This window comes from Pongo pygmaeus, chromosome 13 (genome assembly GCF_028885625.2).
Source record: "Pongo pygmaeus isolate AG05252 chromosome 13, NHGRI_mPonPyg2-v2.0_pri, whole genome shotgun sequence".
Taxonomy (NCBI): domain Eukaryota; kingdom Metazoa; phylum Chordata; class Mammalia; order Primates; family Hominidae; genus Pongo; species Pongo pygmaeus.
The window spans coordinates 86,796,962-86,820,205 of record NC_072386.2 but is presented as its reverse complement, the minus strand read 5'-3'; the positions used below and the strand labels follow the sequence as shown (position 1 = coordinate 86,820,205).

The 23,244-nt window shown below is 42.3% G+C and overlaps 1 protein-coding gene across 6 annotated transcripts in view; it reads left to right on the top strand.

Annotated features, from left to right (window-relative positions):
- Positions 1-23,244, top strand: part of SLC35D2 (solute carrier family 35 member D2) — a 70,342-nt gene that overhangs the window by 11,965 nt on the left and 35,133 nt on the right. For 3 of the 6 annotated variants that reach the window (XM_063649713.1, XM_063649712.1, XM_063649714.1), the window contains exons 2-7: positions 3,410-3,443; positions 7,166-7,252; positions 11,493-11,560; positions 14,593-14,667; positions 19,694-19,765; positions 20,633-20,701. In XM_063649713.1, the coding sequence (XP_063505783.1) occupies positions 3,410-3,443; positions 7,166-7,252; positions 11,493-11,560; positions 14,593-14,667; positions 19,694-19,765; positions 20,633-20,701 (405 nt within the window). The remainder of the gene's footprint in view (positions 1-3,409; positions 3,444-7,165; positions 7,253-11,492; positions 11,561-14,592; positions 14,668-19,693; positions 19,766-20,632; positions 20,702-23,244) is intronic. The other 3 variants (XR_008504693.1, XM_054502491.1, XM_054502492.2) reach the window with 1 other exon arrangement.

Sequence of the window (23,244 nt, the reverse complement as noted above, 5' to 3'; positions counted from 1 at the left end):
GCAACCTCTGCCTCCCAGGTTCAAGTGATTCTCCTGCATCAGCCTCCCAAGTAGCTGGGATTACCAGTGCGTGCCACAACGCCTGGCTAATTTTTGTATTTTTTAGTAGAGATGGGGTTTCACCATGTTGGCCAGGCTGGTTTCGAACTCCTGACCTCAGGTGATCCACCCACTTCGGCCTCCCAAAGTGCTGGGATTACAGGCGTGAGCCACTGCATCTGGCCTATTGAGTAGTTTAATAACTCAGGTGGTTTAACTTAAATTATAGAATGGAATTCAATATAAAGTTATGGAATATAGTCTTCTAAATTCCAGGCCTACTAACTAGCCCTGTATGGTGGTGGTTTTCTGTCTTCCAGATCAATTTATCTTTTAGGGTTGTTTTCCTCTGCATGCACTATGATCATCTCAGGTGTTGGTCATTCCATTTTCAGCAGTCGCCATGTAGCTCCTGGGTGTTTCTAAAGGTATTTCCTTATGTGGCAGTTAGGTTGTTTGGTCTTAGCTGGTTTCCTTAGGTCTGCATGCTTTCTTTTAATCTCCTTTGACTGTCATATCAACTCAATTTTGAGCTTTTGTTTTATTGGTTTTATTCTTTCTGAGGTGTTCTATGGCCTGAAGCAATTAGCAAGACTTCCTTCTCTTCCATGCATTAAATTTTCTTCTAGGCTGGGCTCTTTGACTTATCTTCTGTGAACCTTTTTGTTGTTATTTTACTATTTTTTAAAATTTATTTATTTTTTATTTTTTGGAGACAGAGTCTTGCTCTGTCACCCAGGCTGGAGTGCAGTGGCACGATCTCGGCTCACTGCAACCTCTGCCTCCTGGGTTCAAGTGATTCTCATGCCTCAGCCTCCTGAGTAGTTGGGACTACAGGCGCCCACCACCATGCCCGGCTAATTTTTGTATTTTTTAGCAGAGACGGGGTTTCACCATGTTGGCCAGGCTGGTCTCGAACTCCTGACCTCAGGTGATCTGCTCATCTTGGCCTCCCAAAGTGCTGAGATTATAGGCATGAGCCACAACTCCCAGCCGGGTGACCCTTTTTGTTGTTGTTTTACTGTTTGTTTATATTGTTGCCTTGTGATTTTGCTTCATGTTACAGGTTGTATTCTCAGAGGCGTAGGAAATATGTTGGGAAGTGATGCCAGGAAGCAGACTTAGGCAGAGGGAGAGGTTGGGCTCTGAGGCAGTCACAGCAAAGGCCTCATCCCAGGGGCTCTTGAGTTGTACTGGCTTTGCAGAGCTGTCCTGAATTGGGGCAGGGGTGTAGCCGTTATACCCCTGTAGAGACCAACAGTTAAAATGCAGGCCATGCTCAGGGAGTGGACATGCTATTATCAGGCAGCTTTCTGCAGCAGAGGACCCAGCTGGGGAATGATTGCTTCTGTGTGGAAGAGGGTATGGGTGGCATGACCCAGCACTCAGTAGAGTTAATTTTATTTGCATGGTGGTACTGTCCAGCCATTCATTTTGTTTTCTCTGATAAGGTAGGTTTATTCTTTATTCTCTTCTTAGCCTGTCTGAGACAGGTGTGTTTCCCTTCCGACATACAGATTGAGGGCTGAGTTTTGTGGGGTATTCCAGCTTTGTGAGTAGCCTGAGAAATGACTGGGAGCCAGTGAAGGGTTGAGCCAGTGCAGGTGCGGTCCTGCCTTGTTAAAATATGATGTGAGGTAGGGGTCAGAAGTCTGCATCCAAATCACTCAGTGCCATTTGCTGAAAGATCGTTTTTTCCCCACAGCTCTGCAGCATCATCTATGTCATAAACCAGGTGTCCGTATATGCGTGTCCCTGTCTTGACCTCTGTTCTTTTCCATTGTCCCATTGGATTATCTTTGTGCAAATACCACACAATCTCATTTATTGTAATTTGAAAATGAATCCTGACATCCATTAGAGTCATTCCTCTGACTTTGTTTATCTTCAGAATTGTCTTGGGTGATATGTTTGTGCTCTTTGCCTTTCTTTCCATTCAGCTTTAGGATCAGATTGTCAGTTTCCACAAAATATCTGCTGATATTTCTGCTAGATTGCACTGATTCTATAAATAAGTTCAGGGATAATGGACCTCACTACAATATCGAGTTTCTAACCCATGACCTTTGTTTAGATCTTTAATTTTGAGAATATTGATATGTAATTTTTTATACAGATGCCTTTCTTGCAAATCTTTGATTAGATTTGTTCCTGGGTTATTATCTTTTAAAACTAGTGTAATGAATCACTATGTAGCCATTACCCAGTGTCCACAACCTTGCTGCATTTGTGTCCATCTCCCACTCACTCCACCATCTCCCCCCAGAGTATTTTGAAGCAAATTAAAAATATATCATGTTTAGCTGGGCACAGTGGCTCCCGCCTATAATCCTAGCACTTTGGGAGGCCGAGGCAGGCAGATCATTTGAGGTCAAGAGTTTGAGACCAGCCTGGCCAACATGATGAAACTCCGTTTCTACTAAAAATACAAAAATTAACTGGGCATGGTGGTGCGTGCCTATAGTCCCAGCTACTCGGGAGGCTGAGGCAGGAGAATCGCTTGAACCCAGGAGGCGGAGGTTGCAATGAGCTGAGATCGTGCCACTGCACTCCAGCCTGGGTGATAGAGTGAGACTCCATCTCAATGTATATATGTACACGTGTATATGCACACATATGTACACGTGTATATGCACACATGTACACGTGTATATGCACACACGTACACGTGTATATGCACACACGTACACGTGTATATGCACACACATATGTACACGTGTATATGCACACATATGTACATGTGTATATGCACACATGTACACGTGTATATGTACACACGTACGTGTATATGTACACATATGTACGTGTGTATACGTACATATGTACGTATATACATATGTACGTATATACATACGTATATACATATGTACATATGTATATACATACATATATACATATACATATATACATATATACATATATGTGTATATATATGTAGAGAGAGAGAGGGAGTATAATATATATTTATATAATACACACATATATATGTGTGTGTATATAATGTTTAGCTGAGTGTGGTGGCATGCCCCTGTGGTCCCAGCTACTAGGGAGGCGGAGGTGGAAAGATGGCTTGAGCCATCACACCACTGCACTCCAGCCTGGGTGGCAGGAAGCTGAGGTGGGAGCATCTTCTGAGCCCAGAAGGTTGAGACTCCAATGAGCCATGTTTACACCACTGCATTCCAGCCTGGGCAACAGAGCAAGACACTGTCTTAAAAAGAAAAAAAAAAAAAAGAATTAAATGAAAAGTGAACAATTTGATAAATTTTCATTTTCTTAGATTGTTTAATAACTTGTCATTATTTATTATGTACTATCTTCAGAGTTTTATATTTGCTCAACTGATTTGTTTGTTCTGTGTTCTTTGTAGTTTCCCGTCACCAATTTTCCTCGGAATTGGACAGGTGAGTAAAAAAAAATAGAATTAACCTCTTATTTTGTCATCAGTGTTCATAATGACATTTTAAGTCCTTTTGTTTAAAGCTGTGGTTTGCAAATTTATTCAGCTGGCAGAAGACCAGAGGGTCATGGAACTCCTGGTGAGACAACAGGACATATTGACACTTATTTTATTTCAGTCTACAATTTAGGAACAATTGTATTTATGGGAAAAACAGCTTCTTATTTTAAGTTCCTTAACTGAATTTAATTACTCTAAAGCAGGGGGCTACAAGACTCAAAGCCTCCAAGGCCTGGAGGGTAACATATGAGTTGACTGAGGACTGGGTGGGAGAGAGAATACTTGTCCCACTCAAAGTGTCAGCTTGATACTTAGTTTAAGCCATTGTGCCTGACAGGAAAAGGGTTGAGAGATGGGGTGGGACCCACCATGCTGCCCTTATTATTAGCATCAGAAGCTTTTCAAGAGAAAGAGAGTTTGATTTTTTTTTTTTTTTGAGACGGAGTTTTGTTCTTGTCGTCCAGACTGGAGTGTGATGGCACGATGTTGACTCACTGCCACCTCTGCCTCCCAGGTTCAAGAAATTCTTCCAGCTCAGCCTCCCAAGTAGCTAGGATTACAGGCACCTGCCACCGTGGCCAGCTATTTTTGTATTTTTAGTAGAGACAGGGTTTCGCCATGTTAGCTAGGCTGGTCTCGAGCCCCTGACCTCAGGCGATCCGCACCCTCCTTGGCCTCCCAAAGTGCTGGGATTTCAAGTACAAGGATGAGCTTGGGTAAGCTTTCAAACTACGCCCATTTGGCAGTTTCTGAAATTTCCCATTTATGTTAATTTGTGGCTTGTTTATTCTTGTGGTTGTATACTGGTGATTTCCAGATAAATAAATAGTAACAGACACCAATGTTTTTTGTTTGTTTGTTTTGATTTTGATTTAATTCATAGAGGGAAAAGCTTAACATTATGAAAATAGTACCTGTTAACTAAATTTTTAATTGTGAATCTGGAAAAGCCTGTCGTTTATGTGAGTAAACATTATTCTTTTTTTTTTTTTTTTTTTTTTTTTTTTGTGACTGAGTCTCAGTCTGTCGCCCAGGCTGGAATGCAGTGGTGTGATCTTGGCTCACTGCAACCTCTGCCTCCTGGGTTCAAGTGATTCTTCTGCCCCAGCCTCCCGAGTAGCTGGGATTACAGGTGCGCACCACCATGCCCAGCTAATTTTTTGTATCTTTAATAGAGACAGGGTTTCACTATGTTGGCCAGGTTGGTCTCTAGCTCCTGACCTTGTGATCCACCCACCTTGGCCTCCCAAAGTGCTGGGATTACAGGCATGAGCCACCGTGCCTGGCCAAATAAACATCATTCTGATTAAATGTCTTGCTAATAAATACTTCTTTGCAACATCATTTTAGGGAGAAACAATTATAACAAGAATTTTCTTACAGTAAAAAAATTATTTTTATATTTCAATGTAAAAATATTAGAAAAAAGCACGTTTAAAAAAAAAAAAGATCAGGCCGAGCACAGTGGCTCATGCCTATAATCCTAGCACTTTGGGAGGCCGAGGTGGGTGGATCACTTGAAGTCGGTAGTTTGAGACCAGCCGGGACAACATGGTGAAACTCAGTCTCTACTAAAAATACAAAAATTAGCCAGAAATTGCTTGAACATTCACTGGGAGGCAGAGGTTGCAGTGAGCCGAGATTGCACCACTGCTCTCTAGCCTGGGTGACAAGCAAAACTCCGTCTCAAAAAAAAATAATAATAATCAGTGATAAGGTACCCTATGTAGTCTCTAAGTGAAATAAATTCATTACTCTTTAACCCAGTGGCTTATACTCAAAGGTAAAGCCTTTCTGATTTGCAATTTGTTGAGGGAAGAGGCCAGTTAGACCTAATTTTAAAAGTCTGAATTACATTTAAGTGTTAGTATATTTATTTTATTTTATTTTTATTTTCTTCCTTCCTTCCTTCTTTTCCTTTTTTTTTTTTAGTGTCTGGCTCTGTTGCCCAGTCTGGAGTACAGTGGTGTGATCTTGGTTCACTGTACCCTTCACCTCCTGGGCTCAAGTGATCCTCCTGCCTCAGCCTTTCAAGTAGCTGGGACTACAGGCATGCATCACCACCACACTGGCTAATTTTTCTATTTTTTGTAGAGATAGGGTTTCGCCATGATGCCCAGGCTGGTCTTGAACTTCTGGGCTCAAGCGATCTGCCTACCTTGGCCTCCAAAGTGTTGGGATTATGGGCGTGAGCCACTGTGCCTGGCCAATGTTATTGTATTTCTTTAAGAATTATAAAGTGAGGCATAAGTACAAAGTACAGTTATAATTCAGGATGGGCTTAATTACATAAATATATTATAAGTTTTAAGTTTGTAAACTCAGAAGCGAGGTATAGGATTATAATCATGTTGAAGGAGTCTTAAATTTTCGCATCCTAAAATGGAGAGAATTAGTAAGTTCTAAAACTTGCATGAAAGATGACGTTAAATTTTTATTTCATAATAATGATATGGAGTATTTCCAGTATACCTAGGGTACTCCAGATTAAGAGGATTTGAAGGAGACATTTTTGCTATACCAGCTAGATTGAAAAGTAAATCTTTAAAGTTTAAAGAACTTTTTTTCCTCTTTGTTGGTCTTCTGTTTTATGGAAATAATGGACTTTTTAAAAAATGTGCTTAGGTGTGGAGTTTCTTTTAAAAGAATGTTCCCGTGCCTTTATGGGGGAGGATGCCATATGTTTAGTATATGGTAACTATGGTCCAGGATCAATGTGTCACCTCACTGGCTGTGATCACTTTTGCACATTTGTCACTGTCAGAGAGACCATTCCCTTTCTCCCTCTGCCACAGTTCATTCCTAGAGCCCCGTGAGATAATGTGTATGTGTGTCTATTGGATATTACACTTTTTTTTTTTTTTTTGAGATAGAGTCTTGCTCTGTCTCCCAAGCTGGAGTGCAGTGGCATGATCATGGCTCACTGGACTCACTGCAGTCTTGACTTTCCAGGCTCAGGTGGTCCTCCTACCTCAGTATCCTGAATAGCTGGGACCAGAGATCACCAAGACTGGCTAATTTTTTGTATTTTTTTGTAGAGATGGGTTTTCACCATATTGCTTAGGCTGGTCTGGAGCTCCTAGGCTCAAGTGATCTTCCCGCCTCAGCTTCCCAAAGTGCTGGGATTACAGGCATGAGCCATGGCACCCAGCCGATATTACCTTTTTTTTTTTTTTGAGATAGTGGTGTCTCACTCTGGAGGGCAGTGGTGTGATCTTGGCTCACTGCAACCTCGGCCTCTCAGGTTCAAGCGATTCTCCTGCCTCAGCCTCCTGAGGAGCTGGGATTCTGCATTTGCCACCATGCCCAGCTAATTTTTGTTTTTTAGTAAAGACAGGATTTCACCATGTTGGCCTGGCTGGTCTTGAGCTCCTGACCTCAAGTAATCCACCCATCTTGGCCTCCCAAAGTGCTGTGATTATAGCTGTGAGCCACTGTGCCCTGCCCGACGTTACTTTTTTTGCCTAGAGTTCTGATGGAATCTGTACTGTGGCAAGGAAAACAATGTTAATATTCTAAGAAATAGTTATTTTTTTCTGGAACCTAGAAAATGAATTTTTTGCTATATTTCTTTTTGATGAATGTGTTTTCTTCTGATGATGTCATTGTACCTCAAGCAATCTTTGCAGATGTTTTGCTGAAGTTTCTCTCTCCACTTTTCTTCAGATGGCAGCCACCATAATGATACTATATGTGTCCAAGCTAAACAAAATCATTCACTTCCCTGATTTTGATAAGAAAATTCCTGTAAAGGTAAGTAATGAAAAGTATGTATGACTGTGATAGAAGATGTGAAAATACACATTGATTTTAGAGTACAGGTCAATTTCTATACACACTGTACTTTCTGCCTACACTGGATAGAAACTTCTTTTTTTGTTTGAGATGGACTCTCGCTCTGTCGCCCAGGCTGGAGTGCAATGGTGCGATCTTGGCTCACTGCAATCTCCGCCTCCTGGGTTCAAGTGATTCTCGTGCCTCAGCCTCCCTAGTAGCTGGGATTACAGGCGCCTGCCACCATTCCCGTCTAATTTTTTTTGTTTTGTTTTGTTTTTGTATTTTTAGTAGAGATGGGGTTTCACCATGTTGGTCAGGCTGGTCTCGAACTCCTGACCTCAAGTGATCCACCCACCTTGGCCTCCCAGAGTGCTCGGATTACAGATGTGAGCCACTGTGCCTGGCCAAGAAATTTTAACAAAGACCATATATCATTTAGTTGTCCATTTATGTAATGCAATAGTAGTAAAAGTATGTGCTTAACAACTGACATCAAATAAATGAATGCTGTGTGTCTTGGGAAGTGAGAGAACTCTAAATTAGGCATTGGCAAACTTTTTTGGTAAAGGGTCAGACCATCTCTCGTAATTATTCACTTCTGCCACTGTACCATGAAAGTAGCCCTTGATGACATTTAAATGGATTGATGTCCATGTGTTCCAATAAAACTTTATTTACATAAACAAGAGCTGGGCTGGATTTGGGCCCTAGTTTACTGATTTCTGTTTTCAGTTTTCATTTTTATCCTGAACTGACAAAAGCTGTGAGTGGAATCAAGAACGCAATTTGATATAAATAGAAATACGCAGTTTTTTCCGTCCTGGAACTAGAAACATAAAATCCGCCATTCCTTCCTGGACTGTGGATGGAACTAACGTTTGTTGAACAGTTGCTGGGTTCCAGACATTAGGGCAGGCATTTAATTCTTAGACCAGTCCCATACAACAGGTGGTATTTATGGATATGACAGCATTTAGGTTTAAATCAGACTGTCAGTTCCCTGAGGGTGAGGACCTCATGTGGCTGGTTTGCTGCTGTTTCTCTAGTGCTTGGAAAAATGGTAGCATCTAGCACTGGATTATTTATCAGACAGACCAAAGAAGCACATGCTTACAGCCTCAGTAATTAGGGAAGCCCAGTGTGGTGGCTCACGCCTATAATGCCAGTGACTCGGGGAGATCAAGGCAGGAGGATCGCCTGAGGCCAGGAGTTGGAGGTCAGTGTGGGGAACGTAGTAAGACATTGTCTCAAAAAAAAAAAAAAAAAGCCAGGTGGGGTGGCTCATGCCTGTAATCCCAGCACTTTGGGAGGCCAAGGCAGGTGGATCACCAGTTCAAGAGATCGAGACCAGCCTGGCCAACATGATGAAATCCCATCTCTACTGAATATACAAAAAAATTAGCTGGGCATGGTGGTGCACACCTGTAGTCCCAGCTACTCAGGAGGCTGAGGCAGGAGAATTGCTTGAACCCGGGAGGCAGAGGTTGCAGTGAGCCAAGATCACGCCACTGCACTCCAGCCTAGGTGACAGAGTGAGACCCCATCTCCAAGAAAAACAAAAACAAAAACAAAAAAAACAGAGATGTCCAGAAAAAGAGAAAAATAAAAGGTTGAAGTATATGAAAGCTGTCAACCTAATCATCATGAGAAAAACCAGAATATTACTGGGCTTACTTACTCTTACTTTATGGTATAGTATAATTTTAAAACATTTTAAAATGGTAAAATCTAATCTATACATAGAGAAAAAAAGCATCCTATTTGAATGTGTAGTTGAATGAATAATTACCCTTGTAAACCATTATTTAGGTCATGAAATGTGATCACAAAGTCTTCCTTACCCACTATCCTAACTTTTCTAACAATAATTTTCTTGCTTTCTTTGTAATTATTCTAAATCTGGATGCATCCCTACTTTTTTTTTTTTTTTTTGAGACGGAGTTTTGCTCTTGTTGCCCAGGCTGGAGTGCAATTGTGCAATGTCAGCTCACTGCAAACTCTACCTCCTGGGTTCAAGCGATTCTCCTGCCTCAGCCTCCTGAGTGGCTGGGATTACAGGCATGCGCTGCCATGCCTGGCTAATTTTTTATTTTTAGTAGAGACGGGGTTTCTCCATGTTGGTCAGGCTGGTCTCGAACTCCTGACCTCAGGTGATCCGCCTGCCTTGGCCTCCCAAAGTGCTGGAATTGCAGGCTTGAGTCACTACACCCAGCCACATCCCTAAATTCTGTAGTCTCGTTTTACCTGCTTTTAAACTTGAGATAAAGGGAATCTAAATCTATGTTCTTAGGTCTCTTGCTTCTTTCACTTAATATTATGATGGTGAAATTCATCTGTGTTGTGTGTGGCTGTATTCTTTTATTTTCATTCTATGAATATACCACAATTTACTTATCTGTTCTATTGTTCATAGTAATTTGGATGTTTCCAGTTTGGGGGCTAGAAAAATAAAAAGTACCACTCTGAACATGCTTCTAGTTGGACCCTGGCGTACATATGTTAGCTGGGGCTGCCGTAACAAAATACCCCCAGCCAGGTGGCTTCAACAACAGAAATGGATCTCACAGTTCTGGAGGCTGGAAGTCCAGGACCAAGGTGCTGGCAGGGTTGACTTCTGGTGAGGCTTTGCATCCTGGCTTACAGATGGCCACCTTCTCACTGTGTCCTCAATGGCCTTTCCTCTGTGTGTGCACTCCTCGTATCTCTTCCACTTCCTTTTTTTTTCTGTTTTTGTTTTCATTTTTATTATTATTTTGAGACAGGGTCTAGCTCTGTCACCCAAGCTAGAGTGCAGTGGTACATCCACAGCTCACTGCAGCTTCGAACTCATGGGTCCAAGTGATCCTCCTGCCTCAGCCTCCCAAGTAGCTGGGACTACAAGCATTCGCTACCATGCCTTGCTAATTTAAAAAATTTTTGTAGAGACAGGGTCTCACTATGTTGCCAGGGCTGGTCTTGAACTCCTGGGCTTAAGCTATCTTCCTGTGTTGGCCTCCCAAAGTGTTACAATTACAGGTGTGAGCCACCGTGCCTGGCCTCTTCTCTTCATACAGGGACACCAGTCTTGTTGGGCTAGGGCTGTACCACTATGCCCTCATGTAACCTGAATGACCTTGGTTAAGACCTCATCTCCAAATACAGTCACATTGGGGATTAGGACTTCAACATATGAATGTGGGGAAAAACAAGATTCAGTTCATAACGTGCATATGAGTGAGGAATATGTCTATCAGAGTGGAACTGCTGGCCCCTGGGGCGTGCATATCTTCAGCTTTAATATGTATCGTTGAACTGTTCTTCATGGTGGCTATACCAATTCACCTTCTGACAAACGTGCCTGAAAGTCCCTGTTGCTTCATATTCTTGGTATGTGAGTCATTTTAAATTTGGCTAGTCTGGGCCGGGCGTGGTGGCTCACACCTGTAATCCCAGCACTTTGGGAGGCTGAGGCAGGCAGATCACCTGAGACCAGGAGTTCGAGACCAGCCTGGCCACCATGGCAAAACCCCATCTCTACTAAAAATACAAAAAATTAGCCGGGCATGGTGGCGGGTGCCTGTAATCCCAGCTACTCGGGAGACTGAGGCAGGAGAATTGCTTGAACCTGGGAGGTGGAGGTTTCAGTGAGCTAAGATCACACCATTGCACTGCAGCCTGGGCAATAAGAGCAAAACTCTGTCTCAAAAAAAAAATTAATAAATTTTGCTAATCTGATGGATGTGTCATGACATCTTATGGGCTTTAGTTTGCATTTCCCTGATGACTAGTGAGGAGGAGCGCCTTTTCTTTTTTTTTTTTTTTTTTTTTTTTTGAGATGAAGTCTTGCTCTGTTGCCCAAGCTGGAGTGCAGTGGTGCAGTTTTGGCTCACTGCAACCTCTGCCCCCTGGGTTCAAGCGATTCTCCTGCCTCAACCTCCCGAGTAGCTGGGACTATAGATGTGTGCCACCATGCCCAGTTAATTTTTGTATTTTTAGTAGAAATGGGGTTTCGCTGTGTTGGTCAGTCTGGTCTCGAACTCCTGACCTCATGATCCGCCTACCTTGGCCTCCCAGAGTGCTGGGATTACAGGCATGAGCCACCACGCCCCACCAAAATCATTTTTTTAATGCCTGTTTGAAGATCCTCTCTGGTGAAGTATCTGTCACCATTTTTATATGTGAAGGAAAATGCTTATTGGAGTTCTAACCAAATATTTCTTCTTTTTTTTAATGGAAGCTGTTTCCTCTGCCTCTCCTCTACGTTGGAAATCACATAAGTGGATTATCAAGCACAAGTAAATTAAGGTAGAGTACAGGATAATGGCTGGTGGAAAGTTCCTCACCTCTGTGCTGCCAGTGGTACAAAGACCAAGACTGATTTTTGCCATTGATAGTGCTTGTACCATATATAGAAGACAATAATATTTAGTAATTTAAGGAAGTAAGGTGGAGTTTTGAGTTTAATTGGCCAATGATTTTAGGAATGTTAAAAAGCTTATTTTTTAAATTATATTCAAGCCTGATCATAGAATATGAGAGCTGTAGACATTAAGGTAGAGAAGGTCTGATTTATCCAGGTAGGATTCTTGGTATGAATATGATTTTGTGTGACTTTTGGTTTCATCTCAGTTTTATAAGAGCAGGAACATCCCCTCAGCCTTGGTGTAGACCAGGTTTGGTGCAGGGAAAAATAATGACAGACATTTTCAAGTGTGTGCTATAAACTTCTGAAATTTGCATCTGCATTTATTTCAGGGTCTTTTTTTTTTTTTTTGAGACGGAGTCTCACTCTGTCTCCCAGGTTGGAGTGCAGTGGTATTATCTTGACTCACTGCAACCTCCACCTTCTGAGTTCAAGCGATTCTCCTGCCTCAGCCTCCCAAGTAGCTGGGATTATAGGCGCCTGCCACCACGCCTGGCTAAGTTTTGTATTTTTAGTAGAGACAGGGTTTCACCGTGTTGGCCAGGCTGGTCTTGAACTCCTGACCTCAGGTGATCCATCCGCTTCGGCCTCCCAAAGTGCTGGGATTACAGGTGTGAGCCACTGCGCCTGGCCTCTTTCAGGGTTTTTTGATTATGGGGCACATAATACCTTATCCTTCTTGGAATGCTATTAAATGGATCAGTTTCACTGTTAATGATTTTTTTTTTTTTTTTTTTTGAGACGGAGTCTCGCTCTGTCACCCAGGCTAGAGTGCATTGGCACAATCTTGGCTCACTGCAAGCTCCACCTCCCAGGTTCAAGCCATTCTCCAGCCTCAGCCTCCCCAGTAGCTGGGACTACAGGCGCCCGCCACTACGCCCGGCTAATTTTTTGTATTTTTAGTAGAGACAGGGTTTCACCATGTTAGCCAGGATGGTCTCGATCTCCTGACCTCGTGATCCGCCCGCCTCAGCCTCTCAAAGTGCTGGGATTACAGGCGTGAGCTACCATGCCCGGCCACTGTTAATGATTTTAAGGGGTTGATATCTTATCTTTTTTTTGAGATGGAGTCTTGCTCAATCACCCAGGCTGGAGTGTAGTGGTGTGATCTTGGCTCACTGCAACCTCCACCTCTTGGGTTCAAGCGATTCTCCTGCCTCCCAAGTAGCTGGGATTCTGCACCTGCCACTATGCCCAGCTAATTTTTGTATTTTTAGTAAAGACGGGGTTTCACCATGTTGGCCAGGCTAGTCTTGAACTCTTGACCTCAAGTAGTCTGCCTGTCTTGGCCTCCCAAAGTACTTGGATTACAGGCATGAGCCACTACACCCAACCTAAACTTTTTCGATAAGGACAAATTTTCACCACTTCATATAGGAAAAGCAGGATAAAAGCTTCCTTTATTAATGTTCAGACTAATAAATTAGTGTCCTGACACCTTCAATAGTGACCAGGAAGGGTTGTTTTTTATTTGTTTGTTGTTGTTTTTACCTATCATGGATTCATGGTTTTTCATTTACTTGATACAAGTCCTTTATCAAATATGTGTTTTGCAAATATTTTTTTCCTAGTTTGTGGCTTATCTTTTTATTTTCTTAACACTGTCTTTCACAGAGCAGAAGTTTTTAATTTTAATGAAGTTCACAGTCATTTTTTTTCTTTCATGGATTATACTTCTGGTTTTGAATTTGAAACTCATCATCAAACCAAGATTACCCAAATGCTATCTTCCAGAATTTTTATAGTTTACATTTTACATTTAGGTCTCTACAAATTTGCCTACTCTAGACATCTCATACAAGTAGAATCGTACAATATTTTTGCCTTTTTTGTCTGGTTTATTCTCTTACATCATATTTTCAAGGTTTATCCATGTTATATTAGGTATCAGAATTTAATTCTTTTTTCAGGCTGATTAATATTCCATTGCAGGTATATATATGTGTGTGTGTGTGTGTGTGTGTGTGTGTGTGTGTGTGTGTATATATATATATAATGTTTTGTTTATCCATTTATAAAAATATTATTTATTTATTTATTTTTTGAGACAGGGTCTTGTTTTATTACCCAGGCTGGAGTGCAGTGGTGCGATCACAGCTCACTGCAGCCTCACCCTGCTGGGCTCAAGCGATTCTCCTGTCTCGGTCTCCTGAGTAGCTGGGGCTACAGGTGTGTGCCGCCACGCCTGGCTTATTTTTATATTTTTTGTAGAGACTAGGTCTCACCATGTTGCCCAGGCTGATCTTGAACTCCTGAGCTCAAGCAATCTGCCTGCTCCGGCCTCCCAAAGTGTTGGGATTACAGAAATGAGCCACTGTACCCAGCCTGTAAAAGTTTTAATTTTGATGAATTCCAGTTTTTCTATGTTTTTCTTTTGTTGCTTGTACTTTTGATGTTTTATCTAAGGCTTTGCCTAACCGAAGGGTCATAAAGATTTACTTCTATACTTTCTTCTAAGAATGTTATAGTTTTAGATCCTATGTCCAGGTCTTTAATACATTTCAGTTAATTAAAAATTTTTTTCTTTTAAGTGATGGGGTCTTTCTATGTTGCTGTGTTACCCAGACTCAAATGCAGTAGCTTTCACTGGTGCAATCATGGCTCACTGTGGCCTCAAACTCCTGGGCTCAAATGATTCTCCACCTCAGCCTCTCGAGTACCTGGGACTGCAGGCACATGTGACCGTACCCAGCTTTTGGGTTAATTTTTTATATGTGGTATGAGATAGAAGTTCAAATTCATTTTTTTTGCATGTGGATGTTCAGTTGTCCCAGCACCATTTGTTGAAAAGACTGTTCTTTTTCCATTGTATTGTCTTGGCATCCTGGTAGAAAATCAATTGATCATAATTTTAAGAATGTATTCTATTGATTGTATGTCATCTTTATTTATTTTTTATTTATTTCTTTTTGAGATGGAGTTTCGCTCTTGTTGCCCAGGCTGGAGTGCAATGGCGCGATCTCGGCTCACCGCAACCTCCACCTCCCAGGTTCAAGCAGTTCTCCTACCTCAGCCTCCAGAGTAGCTGGGATTACAGGCATGCACTACCACGCCCAGCTAATTTTGTATTTTTAGTAGAGACGGGGTTTCTGCATGTTGAGGCTGGTCTCGAACTCCTGACCTCAGGTGATCCATCTGCTTTGGCCTCCCAAAGTGCTGGGATTACAAGCATGAGCCACCACGTCCAGCCTATCTATCTTTATTATTATTTTTTTGAGACAGGGTCTTGCTCTGTCACCCAGGCTGGAGTGTGGTGGCACAGTCACCACTCACTGCAGCCTTGACCTCCCAGGCTGAAGCGATCCTCCCACCTCAGCCTCCCAAGTAGCCGGGACCACAGGTGAGCACCAGCACACCTGGCTAATAATTGTTTTAATTTTTTGTAGAGATAGGATTTCACCATGTTGCCCAGGCTGGTCTCGAACTCCTGGGCCCAAGGGATCCGCCTGCCTCAGCCTCCTAAATTGCTGGGATTATTGGAGTGAGCCACCGTGCCCAGCCAGCTAGCTAGCTAGCTAGCTAGCTAGCTATCTTCTATCTTTAAACCAGTACTAGCTAGTCTTGATTATTGTAACTTTGTATTAAATTTTGAAATTGGAAAGTGTAAGTACACCAACTTTGTTCTTCTTTTTCAAGATAGTTTTGATTTTTTAATTCTCTTGCATTTCCTTGTTAATTTTAAAATTAGCTTGTCAATTTCTGCAAAAAAAAAAAAAAAAAAGAATAAATAAAGCCAGGTAAGATTTGATAGGGATTGTGTTGAATCTGTGACTTAGTTTGTTAGTGTTGCTGTAAAGGACTACCTGAGGCTGGGTAATTTATGAAGAAAAAAGGTTCGTGTGCTTCACAATTCTGCAGGCCGTGCAAGAAGCATGGCGCCAGCATCTGCATCTGGTGAGGGCCTCAGGCCCTCCTGGCAGAAGGGGAAGGGGAGCTAGTGCGTGCAGAGATCCCGTGGCAAGAGAGGGGATGCTATCAGGCTCCTTTAACAATCAACCTTCATGGGAATTAACAGAGTGAGAACTCACTCCCCCTGCCCCAGTTGATTAATCTATCCATGAGGAATCAGCCCCCACAGCTTAAACATTGCCCACCAGGCTCCACCTTCAACATGGGGATCCAATTTTAACATGAGGCATAAAGGGTCAAATATCCAAACTGTAGCAATCTGTGTATCTATTTGAAGAGTATTTTTAATAACGTAAGGTTTTAATAACATAAGGTCTTTTGATCCATGAACATGGAGTGTCTTTCCGTTTATTTAGGTCTTCATTACTTTCTTTTTTTAATTTAAAAATTTTCTTAGAAGGCCAGGCACAGTGGCTCAACGCCTGTAATCCCAGCACTTTGGAGGCCGAGGCAGGTGGATCACCTGAGGTCAGGAGTTCGAGACCAGCCTGACCAACATGGTGAAACCCCGTGTCTACTAAAAATACAAAAATTAGCTGGGTGTGGTGGTGGATACCTGTAATTCCAGCTACTTGGGAGGCTGAGGCAGGAGAATTGCTTGAACCCAAGAGGTGGAAGTTGCAGTGAGCCAAGATCGCGCCATTGCACTCCAGCCTGGGTGACGAGCAAAACTCCGTCTCAAAAAAAAAAAATTTTTTTTTTTTCTTAGAGACAATATCTCACTCTGTTGCCCAGACTGGAGTACAAGTGGCATGATCATAGCTCACTGCAGTAGCCTCGACCTCCTGTGCTCAAGCCATCCTCTTGTCTCAGCCTCCCAAGTGGCTGAGACTGCAGACATTCACTACTGTGAATTTAAAAAACATATTTTTTTTTAGCTTGGCGTGGTGGCTTACGTCTGTAGTCCCAGCACTTTGGGATGCCAAAGCAGGTGGATCACTTGAGGTCAGGAGTTTGAGACCCAGCCTGGTCAACATGGTGAAACCCCACCTATACTAAAAATACAAAAATTAGCCAGGCATGGTAGTGCATGCCTATAATCCCAGCTACTTAGGTGGCTGAGGCACAAGAATCGCTTGAGCCAGGAGGCGGAGGTTGCAGTGAGCCAAGATGATGCCACTGCACTCCAGCCTGGACAACAGAGCAAGACCCTGTCTCAAAGTAAAGACGGGGTCTTGCTCTGTTGCCCAGGCTGCTCTCAACCTCTTGGCCTCAAGCAATTCTTCTGCTTCAGCCTCCCAAAGTGCTGGGATTATAGGCATGAACCACTGCACCTGGTTTTTTAAATTTTTTTAAACAATGTTTTGTAGTTTTCTGCACACAAGTCTTACACTTCTTTTGTTAAAATTGTGTCTAAGAATTTTATTCTTTTTGATGCTATTTTAGATGAAATTGCTTTGGTAACTTAATTTTTTTTTTTTTTTTTTTGAGATGGAGTCTCGCTTTGTTGCCCAGGCTGGAGTGTAGTGGTGCGATCTTGGCTTACTGCAATCTCTGCTTCCTAGGTTCAAGCAATTCTCCTGCCTTAGCCTCCCGAGTAACTGGGATTATAGTCATGCACCACTACGTCCAGCTAATTTTTTGTATTTTTAGTATAGGTGGGGTTTCACCATGTTGGCCAGGCTGGTCTTGAACTCCTGACCTCAATTCATCCACCCACCTTGGCCTCCCAAAATGTTGGGATTACATGCGTGAGCCACTGTGCCCAGCCTAATTTCATTTTTGGATTGCTCATTGCTAGCGTATATTGAGAGTTGACTTTTGTATATTCGTTTTGTTTCCTGCATATTTGCTTGATTCACTTATTGTGGTTCTAATAATTTTTAAGTGGATCCCTTAGGATTTTCTGTATAGAAGATGTTCTCTGCAAATAGAGATAGCGTTAGTTCTTCCTTTCCAAATGAGATGTTTGTTTTTAATAACTGCACTGTCTAGAACCTCAAATACAGTGTTGAATAGATACAATAGTGAGAGTGAACCTCCTGGTCTTGTTCCTAATCATAGGGGGAAAACATTCACCTTTTAACCATTAAGTATACCTTATTTGCTTTTAAAAGGCATAATCTAGAATACTTTTCGAATGCAATTGAAAATATAAAACGTTTTGTTGTTGTTGCAGCTTTGAAAAATGTAGGTCCAGCCAGTCTCGTAAGACATCTTTAGGTGTGAATATAAAGTTCCTGAACATTCTTTCTGCAGCTGCTCTCTGGATGCAGTGTGGTTGATGATGTGAAGCCTGTGCTGGGGTATGGTTGGCTGAGCTGCCACTCTCCTCCTGTGCTGCTGTTCCAGCTCTGACTTTGTTTCCCTAGCTCATCGGCCGCTCAGGGTCGCATCTAGAAGCAGGTGGAGATGGGCTGGCATGGCATTTGGCAGCCCTGGCAGTCTGTTGACTATGCACTGAGCTGCATCCTGGAATCTCTGGGTATTAGGAGTGGGTAGAAGGTTCTTAACTGTATATTTTAAGGCAGTTTAGCCTTACTACGTAACATTTGGGGAAGAAAACCACCCATAATCGACCTTTTAACACACAATTTTAAATACTCATTTTCAGCCCCGTGCGGTGGCTCATGCCTATAATCCCAGCACTTTGGGAGGCTGAGGCAGGTGGATCGCCTGAGATCAGGAGTTCGGGACCAGCCTGGCCAACATGGCAAAACTTCATTTCTACTAAAAATACAAAAATTAGCTGGGCGTGGTGGTGTAATCCCAGCTACCCGAGAGGCTGAGGCAGGAGAACCGCTTGAACCCGGGAGGTGGGGATTGCAGTGAGCTGAGATCGCGCCACTGCACTCCAGCCTGGGTGACAGAGTGAGACTATCTCAAAATAAATAAATAAATAAATAAATAAATAAATAAATAAATAATCCTTTGCAGCCCTTTTCTATATACAGAATGTATCTTGTTACAGTTGTAGATCCTACATGGTTTTGTATCCATTTGTTTTATTTAATATTCATTTTCTAATAGTATTTGTATTACAGAGTTATAGTATCATGTTCCCTCAACTGAATGTATCATAATTTATTTAACTATTGTGATGTCTGACATTTAGGTTGTTTCTGATGTTTTTCCCACAGACACTACAGTGAACACATTTACGTGTGTGGTTTTTTTTTCTGTCTTTCGATTATTACCTTAAAATGTAAGTTTCCCAAGAAGAAGTAATTAGGTCCAAGGTCAGAACCTTTTTTTATTTTTTTGAGACAGAGGTTGCAGTGGTGCGATCCTGGCTCACTGCAACCTCCGCCTCACGGGTTCAAGCAATTCTCCTGCCTCAGCCTCCCGAGTAGCTGGGACTGCAGGTGCCCATCACCATGCCTGGCTAATTTTTGTATTTTTAGTAGAAACAGGGTTTCACCATGTTGGCCAGTGTGGTGTCAAACTCCTGACCTCAAGTGATCCGCCCGCCTCGGCCTCCCAAACTGCTGGGATTACAGGCGACAGCCACCGTGCCCAGTCGGTCAGGACTATTTAATGATGACGCATAGGTCTGACTTGATTTGTCAAAGGATGTATTGGTTCACATCATGAAGTAGTTTCAGCACAACCTTTAGAATGGATGGACAGAACGGTGTCTTAAATTGCCAAGTGAAGCCTGGGTGCAGTGGCTCACGCCTGTAATCCCAACACTTCCGGAGGCTGTGGCGGGCAGATTACCTTAGGTCAGCAGTTTGAGACCAACCTGGCCAACATGGCGAAACTCTGTCTCTTCTGAAAATACAAAAATTAGCCGGGTGTTGTGGCGCATGCCTGTAATCCCAGCTACTTGGGAGGCTGAGGCAGGAGAATCGCTTGAACCCGGGAGGCAGAGGTTACAGTGAGCCGAGATTGCACCACTGCACTATAGCCTGGGCAACACAGCGAGACTCTGTCTCCAAAAAAATAAATAAATAAATAAAAAATAAGTAAATAAATTGCTAAGTGAAAGTGGTATGATATTATTTAATCTCCATTTATTTTTATTATTTAATGTGATTTGTTAATGGTAAATGTGAAAATTGATTTGGAAAATTAGTAAGCTTAATTAAAAATGTAAAACATGTAAAAATAAAACCAATCAACCAACCCTTGGTGTCTGACATGCTTCACTCTTTTCCTGGCAGCCTACCGATGTTCACCGTGCTCAGGAAATTCACCATTCCACTTACCTTACTTCTGGAAACCATCATACTTGGGTGATTTTGTTTTTCCTCCATTCTTCCAGTGTGTCTCCCACCCACTGCATTTCTTTTACCCAGCAAATTCTAGTAGCCATTGCTAGTTGCAATAATTTAAGGACAAATGGTTTATTCATTTAAAAGTAGTTTTGTGCTTCTGTGATTCCCTAAGAACTTAATGAGGGATTTTTAAAAAGTCATAATTTTACCATAGACAAATAATGCATGTTTGTGGTAGAAAATCATAAGAAAGTAAAAGAAACATTCCAAAAAGGATGTAAACCTGTTTCCTGAGCCAGATGGAATATATACCAATTTTGGAATACAGAAGAGAAACTGTCTACGTATACATATAGGATAGTTGTGCAGGGTATGAGGGATATCAATTCTGACACAGTGATTATAATATATCAGAAGAAATTAATTTTTATATTGTTGGTATAAAATTTTTCATAAGGCTGTTTAGTCTGATATCCAAAAAGTTGATTCTTGATTTTGCCGGGGGGATTATTTAGAAATGAATTTTGGTTGGTGGTTCAGTGTTTTAAGCGCTTGTATTGAATTTTATCATAATCTTTGAATACTCACTATCAGTCCATGCAAACTAGATCCACCAGCAGGAGTGCTTCTGTATTTTGTCCCAGTATCTCTCTAGTGAGAACAGAGAAATCAGTTTGTAATTAGATTAAGAAAACTGCTTAAGAAATAATGTAAATTTAGTCTGACTTAGAAACACTTTTAGTGCTTTCTCTATATCAAGCATTGTCTGCTAGATTTTAGCTATAAAACTGCTGATGTCTATTTTCAATTTGTTTAAAAAATATAATCATATTTCAATGTTTCCTCTCCACTCCCTTTCCTTTCTTATTTGTGTATTTATTACAGGAAGCAGTATTCACTCAACATCATCCTCAGTGTCTTTGCCATTATTCTCGGGGCTTTCATAGCAGCTGGGTAAGACTTTGGACTGTTTCTACTCAATAACTTCTTTGTGTCTTTGACAATAGGCCCAGCCCCATCCTCAGTTTTTCATTTTCCATCTGGCTGCTGTTGAATTGAGCAGCCAAGAGACAAATCTGTTGAAGTTAGTGGAATCCCCATGTGTTCCTGTGAAAGTCAAAGTGGGTCCCACATTGGCCAGAAAATATCTGAGAATATATGAAGAGAGCATTGCAAGATATTAATATAGCTTTTCTTCACAAAAAGCAGTGAACTGTTTACATTTCTTACTGAATGTTTGTCTTCATTATAACAACTTTAGTTGAGAAGTTCTTAGGCATTTGATTAATAGTAACAGAATTACAAAGCCTTTGTGTGCTGATTTATTTTATTATTCCATGATACCTTAGCAGTTGCTATTTCCGATGGTAGAATGCTAAATATATTTGTATGTTTGGGATATGAGCCAACACTGGTGCACGACTACTACTTTAATAATTATTTTGCAAAAGGAATAACGAGGACTCCAAGTCTTCGTGGGCAGGCAGGTGCTCAGATTTCTGCTATAGCATGGTGGATAGTGCATGTGAATAGTTACATTCCCTGGGTTCAAAACTTAGCTCCAGGCTGGGTGTGGTGGCTCACCCCTATAATCCCAGCACTGTAGGAGGCCTAGGTGGGAAGATCACTTGAGCCCATGAGTTTGAGATAAGCCTGGGAAACATAGTGAGAACCTATTTCTACAAAAAAAAAAAAAAAAAAGAAAGAAAATTAGCCTGGCGTGGTGGTGTGTGCCTGGAGTCTCAGCTACTCAGGAGGCTGGGGAAAGAGGATCTCTTGGGCCCAGGAGTTAGAGGTTGCAGTGAGCAATGATTGCACCACTGCACTCCAGCCTGGGCAACAGAGTAAGATCCTGTCTCTAAGAAAAACAAATCATGCTTATTGTTATTATAAATGTATTTAGTCCATTGTGTAGACTAAGGTTTATTACTTACGTGTCATCTGTACCTTTCTCTCCCCTAGTCATAGCCACGGGCTGAGTTTTACTCCTTGAAAGCTGGCTCTGTGGTCTCAGTGTTCCAATTCATACCACGGGTATAGTGCCAGCACCCATTAGACAGCAGTTCTCAGAGCCTGGTCTAGTCATGACAGGCTTTTTTTGGAATGAAATTTTATGAGTAAAGTAGTTTAAAAATGGAGGAGTTCTGTGGAAGATGCTCCAGGGGCTAAGGGAGACAGCTTCCCCTTCTACTCTCTGAAGGTTCATTAAAAAAGGAACTGACAGGCTGGGCGTGGTGGCTTACGCCTGTAATCCCAGCGATTGGGAGGCCCAGGCGGGTGTATCACCTGAAGTCAGGAGTTAAAGACCAGCCTGGCCAACATGGCAAAACCCCATCTCTACTAAAAATACAAAAATTAGCCAGGTGTGGTGGCAGGTGCCTGTAATCACAGCTACTCAGGAGGCTGAGGTAGGAGAATCGCTTGAACCTGGGAAGTGGAGGTTGCTGTGAGCTGAGATTGTGCCATTGCACTCCAGCCTGGACGACAGAGTGAGACTCCATCTCAAAAAAAAAAAAAAAAAAGGAACTGACAAAAGAGCAGATTGAGAGGAGAGAAAGACACACAGATTTACCTTCCCATGCCTGGGGTAGAGATCACAGGAGAGCGGCAACCCAGTGACCCAGTGGGGTGCAGGTGCTTCTATATCCTTCTTCACGGGAGGGCAGGGAATGGAGACGATGCTTTTGGAAAGTCAGAAATGATGCCTGGAGAGAATGAATGGACCTGGGAGACAGAAATTGTAAAGGGTTGATTCTCTTTGGAATTTGCACCTGAGAGGCAGACATTATATTTTTAAAGTCTGCCCAGATGTGGCTGCATTCCTTGTCTTCTTCTCTGCAGTAGATTTCAGAGAGGGGGATGGAAAGCAAGTGTGTTCTTGTGGGTGGGCGCAGTCTTTTAAGATTGAAAAGGGAGTATCCAAGAAAACCCTCTTCAGCATCTGCTGCCCTTCAAGGGCTTTCCATGTGAAATAATCTGCATGCCAGGGTACCATATTTTTGGGGTGAAATTCCCTGGGCTTCTCCCATGGCACTCTGAGGTCTCCCCAGCACAGCCCCTCTCTTCTAGCTTCCTTAGGGCTCATTTTCAAAACCACTGACTTACAGCCAGTTAAAGACTTTTGCAAAAAATGGTTTATAAAACTGTAGTAAGTCTTTGGTGAGGAATGGCCCTTCAGTTACCATGTGTATGCAGGCGTGTTTCCAGAACCAGTGATCAGAAATCCAGCCCGTGCTTCACATATGTAAGGACAGTCTACAAACAATCTGAAAGGGTAAATCGGGGTTCCAAAAGCATCTAACTTTCAACCAAGAGCCAGCCTGGAGTAGCCATGCTCAGCCTGGCTCTTCCTCTGGCACTGACAGAATGGATCCCCACCTGGCCGCTGGCATTCATAGTGCTTAGCCACAGTGCTTAGCTACAGATCAGCAGTGAGTGCTTAGCTACAGACCAGCAGTGACCCTATCCTGCTCTCCTCTTACATTAGCGCATCCAGA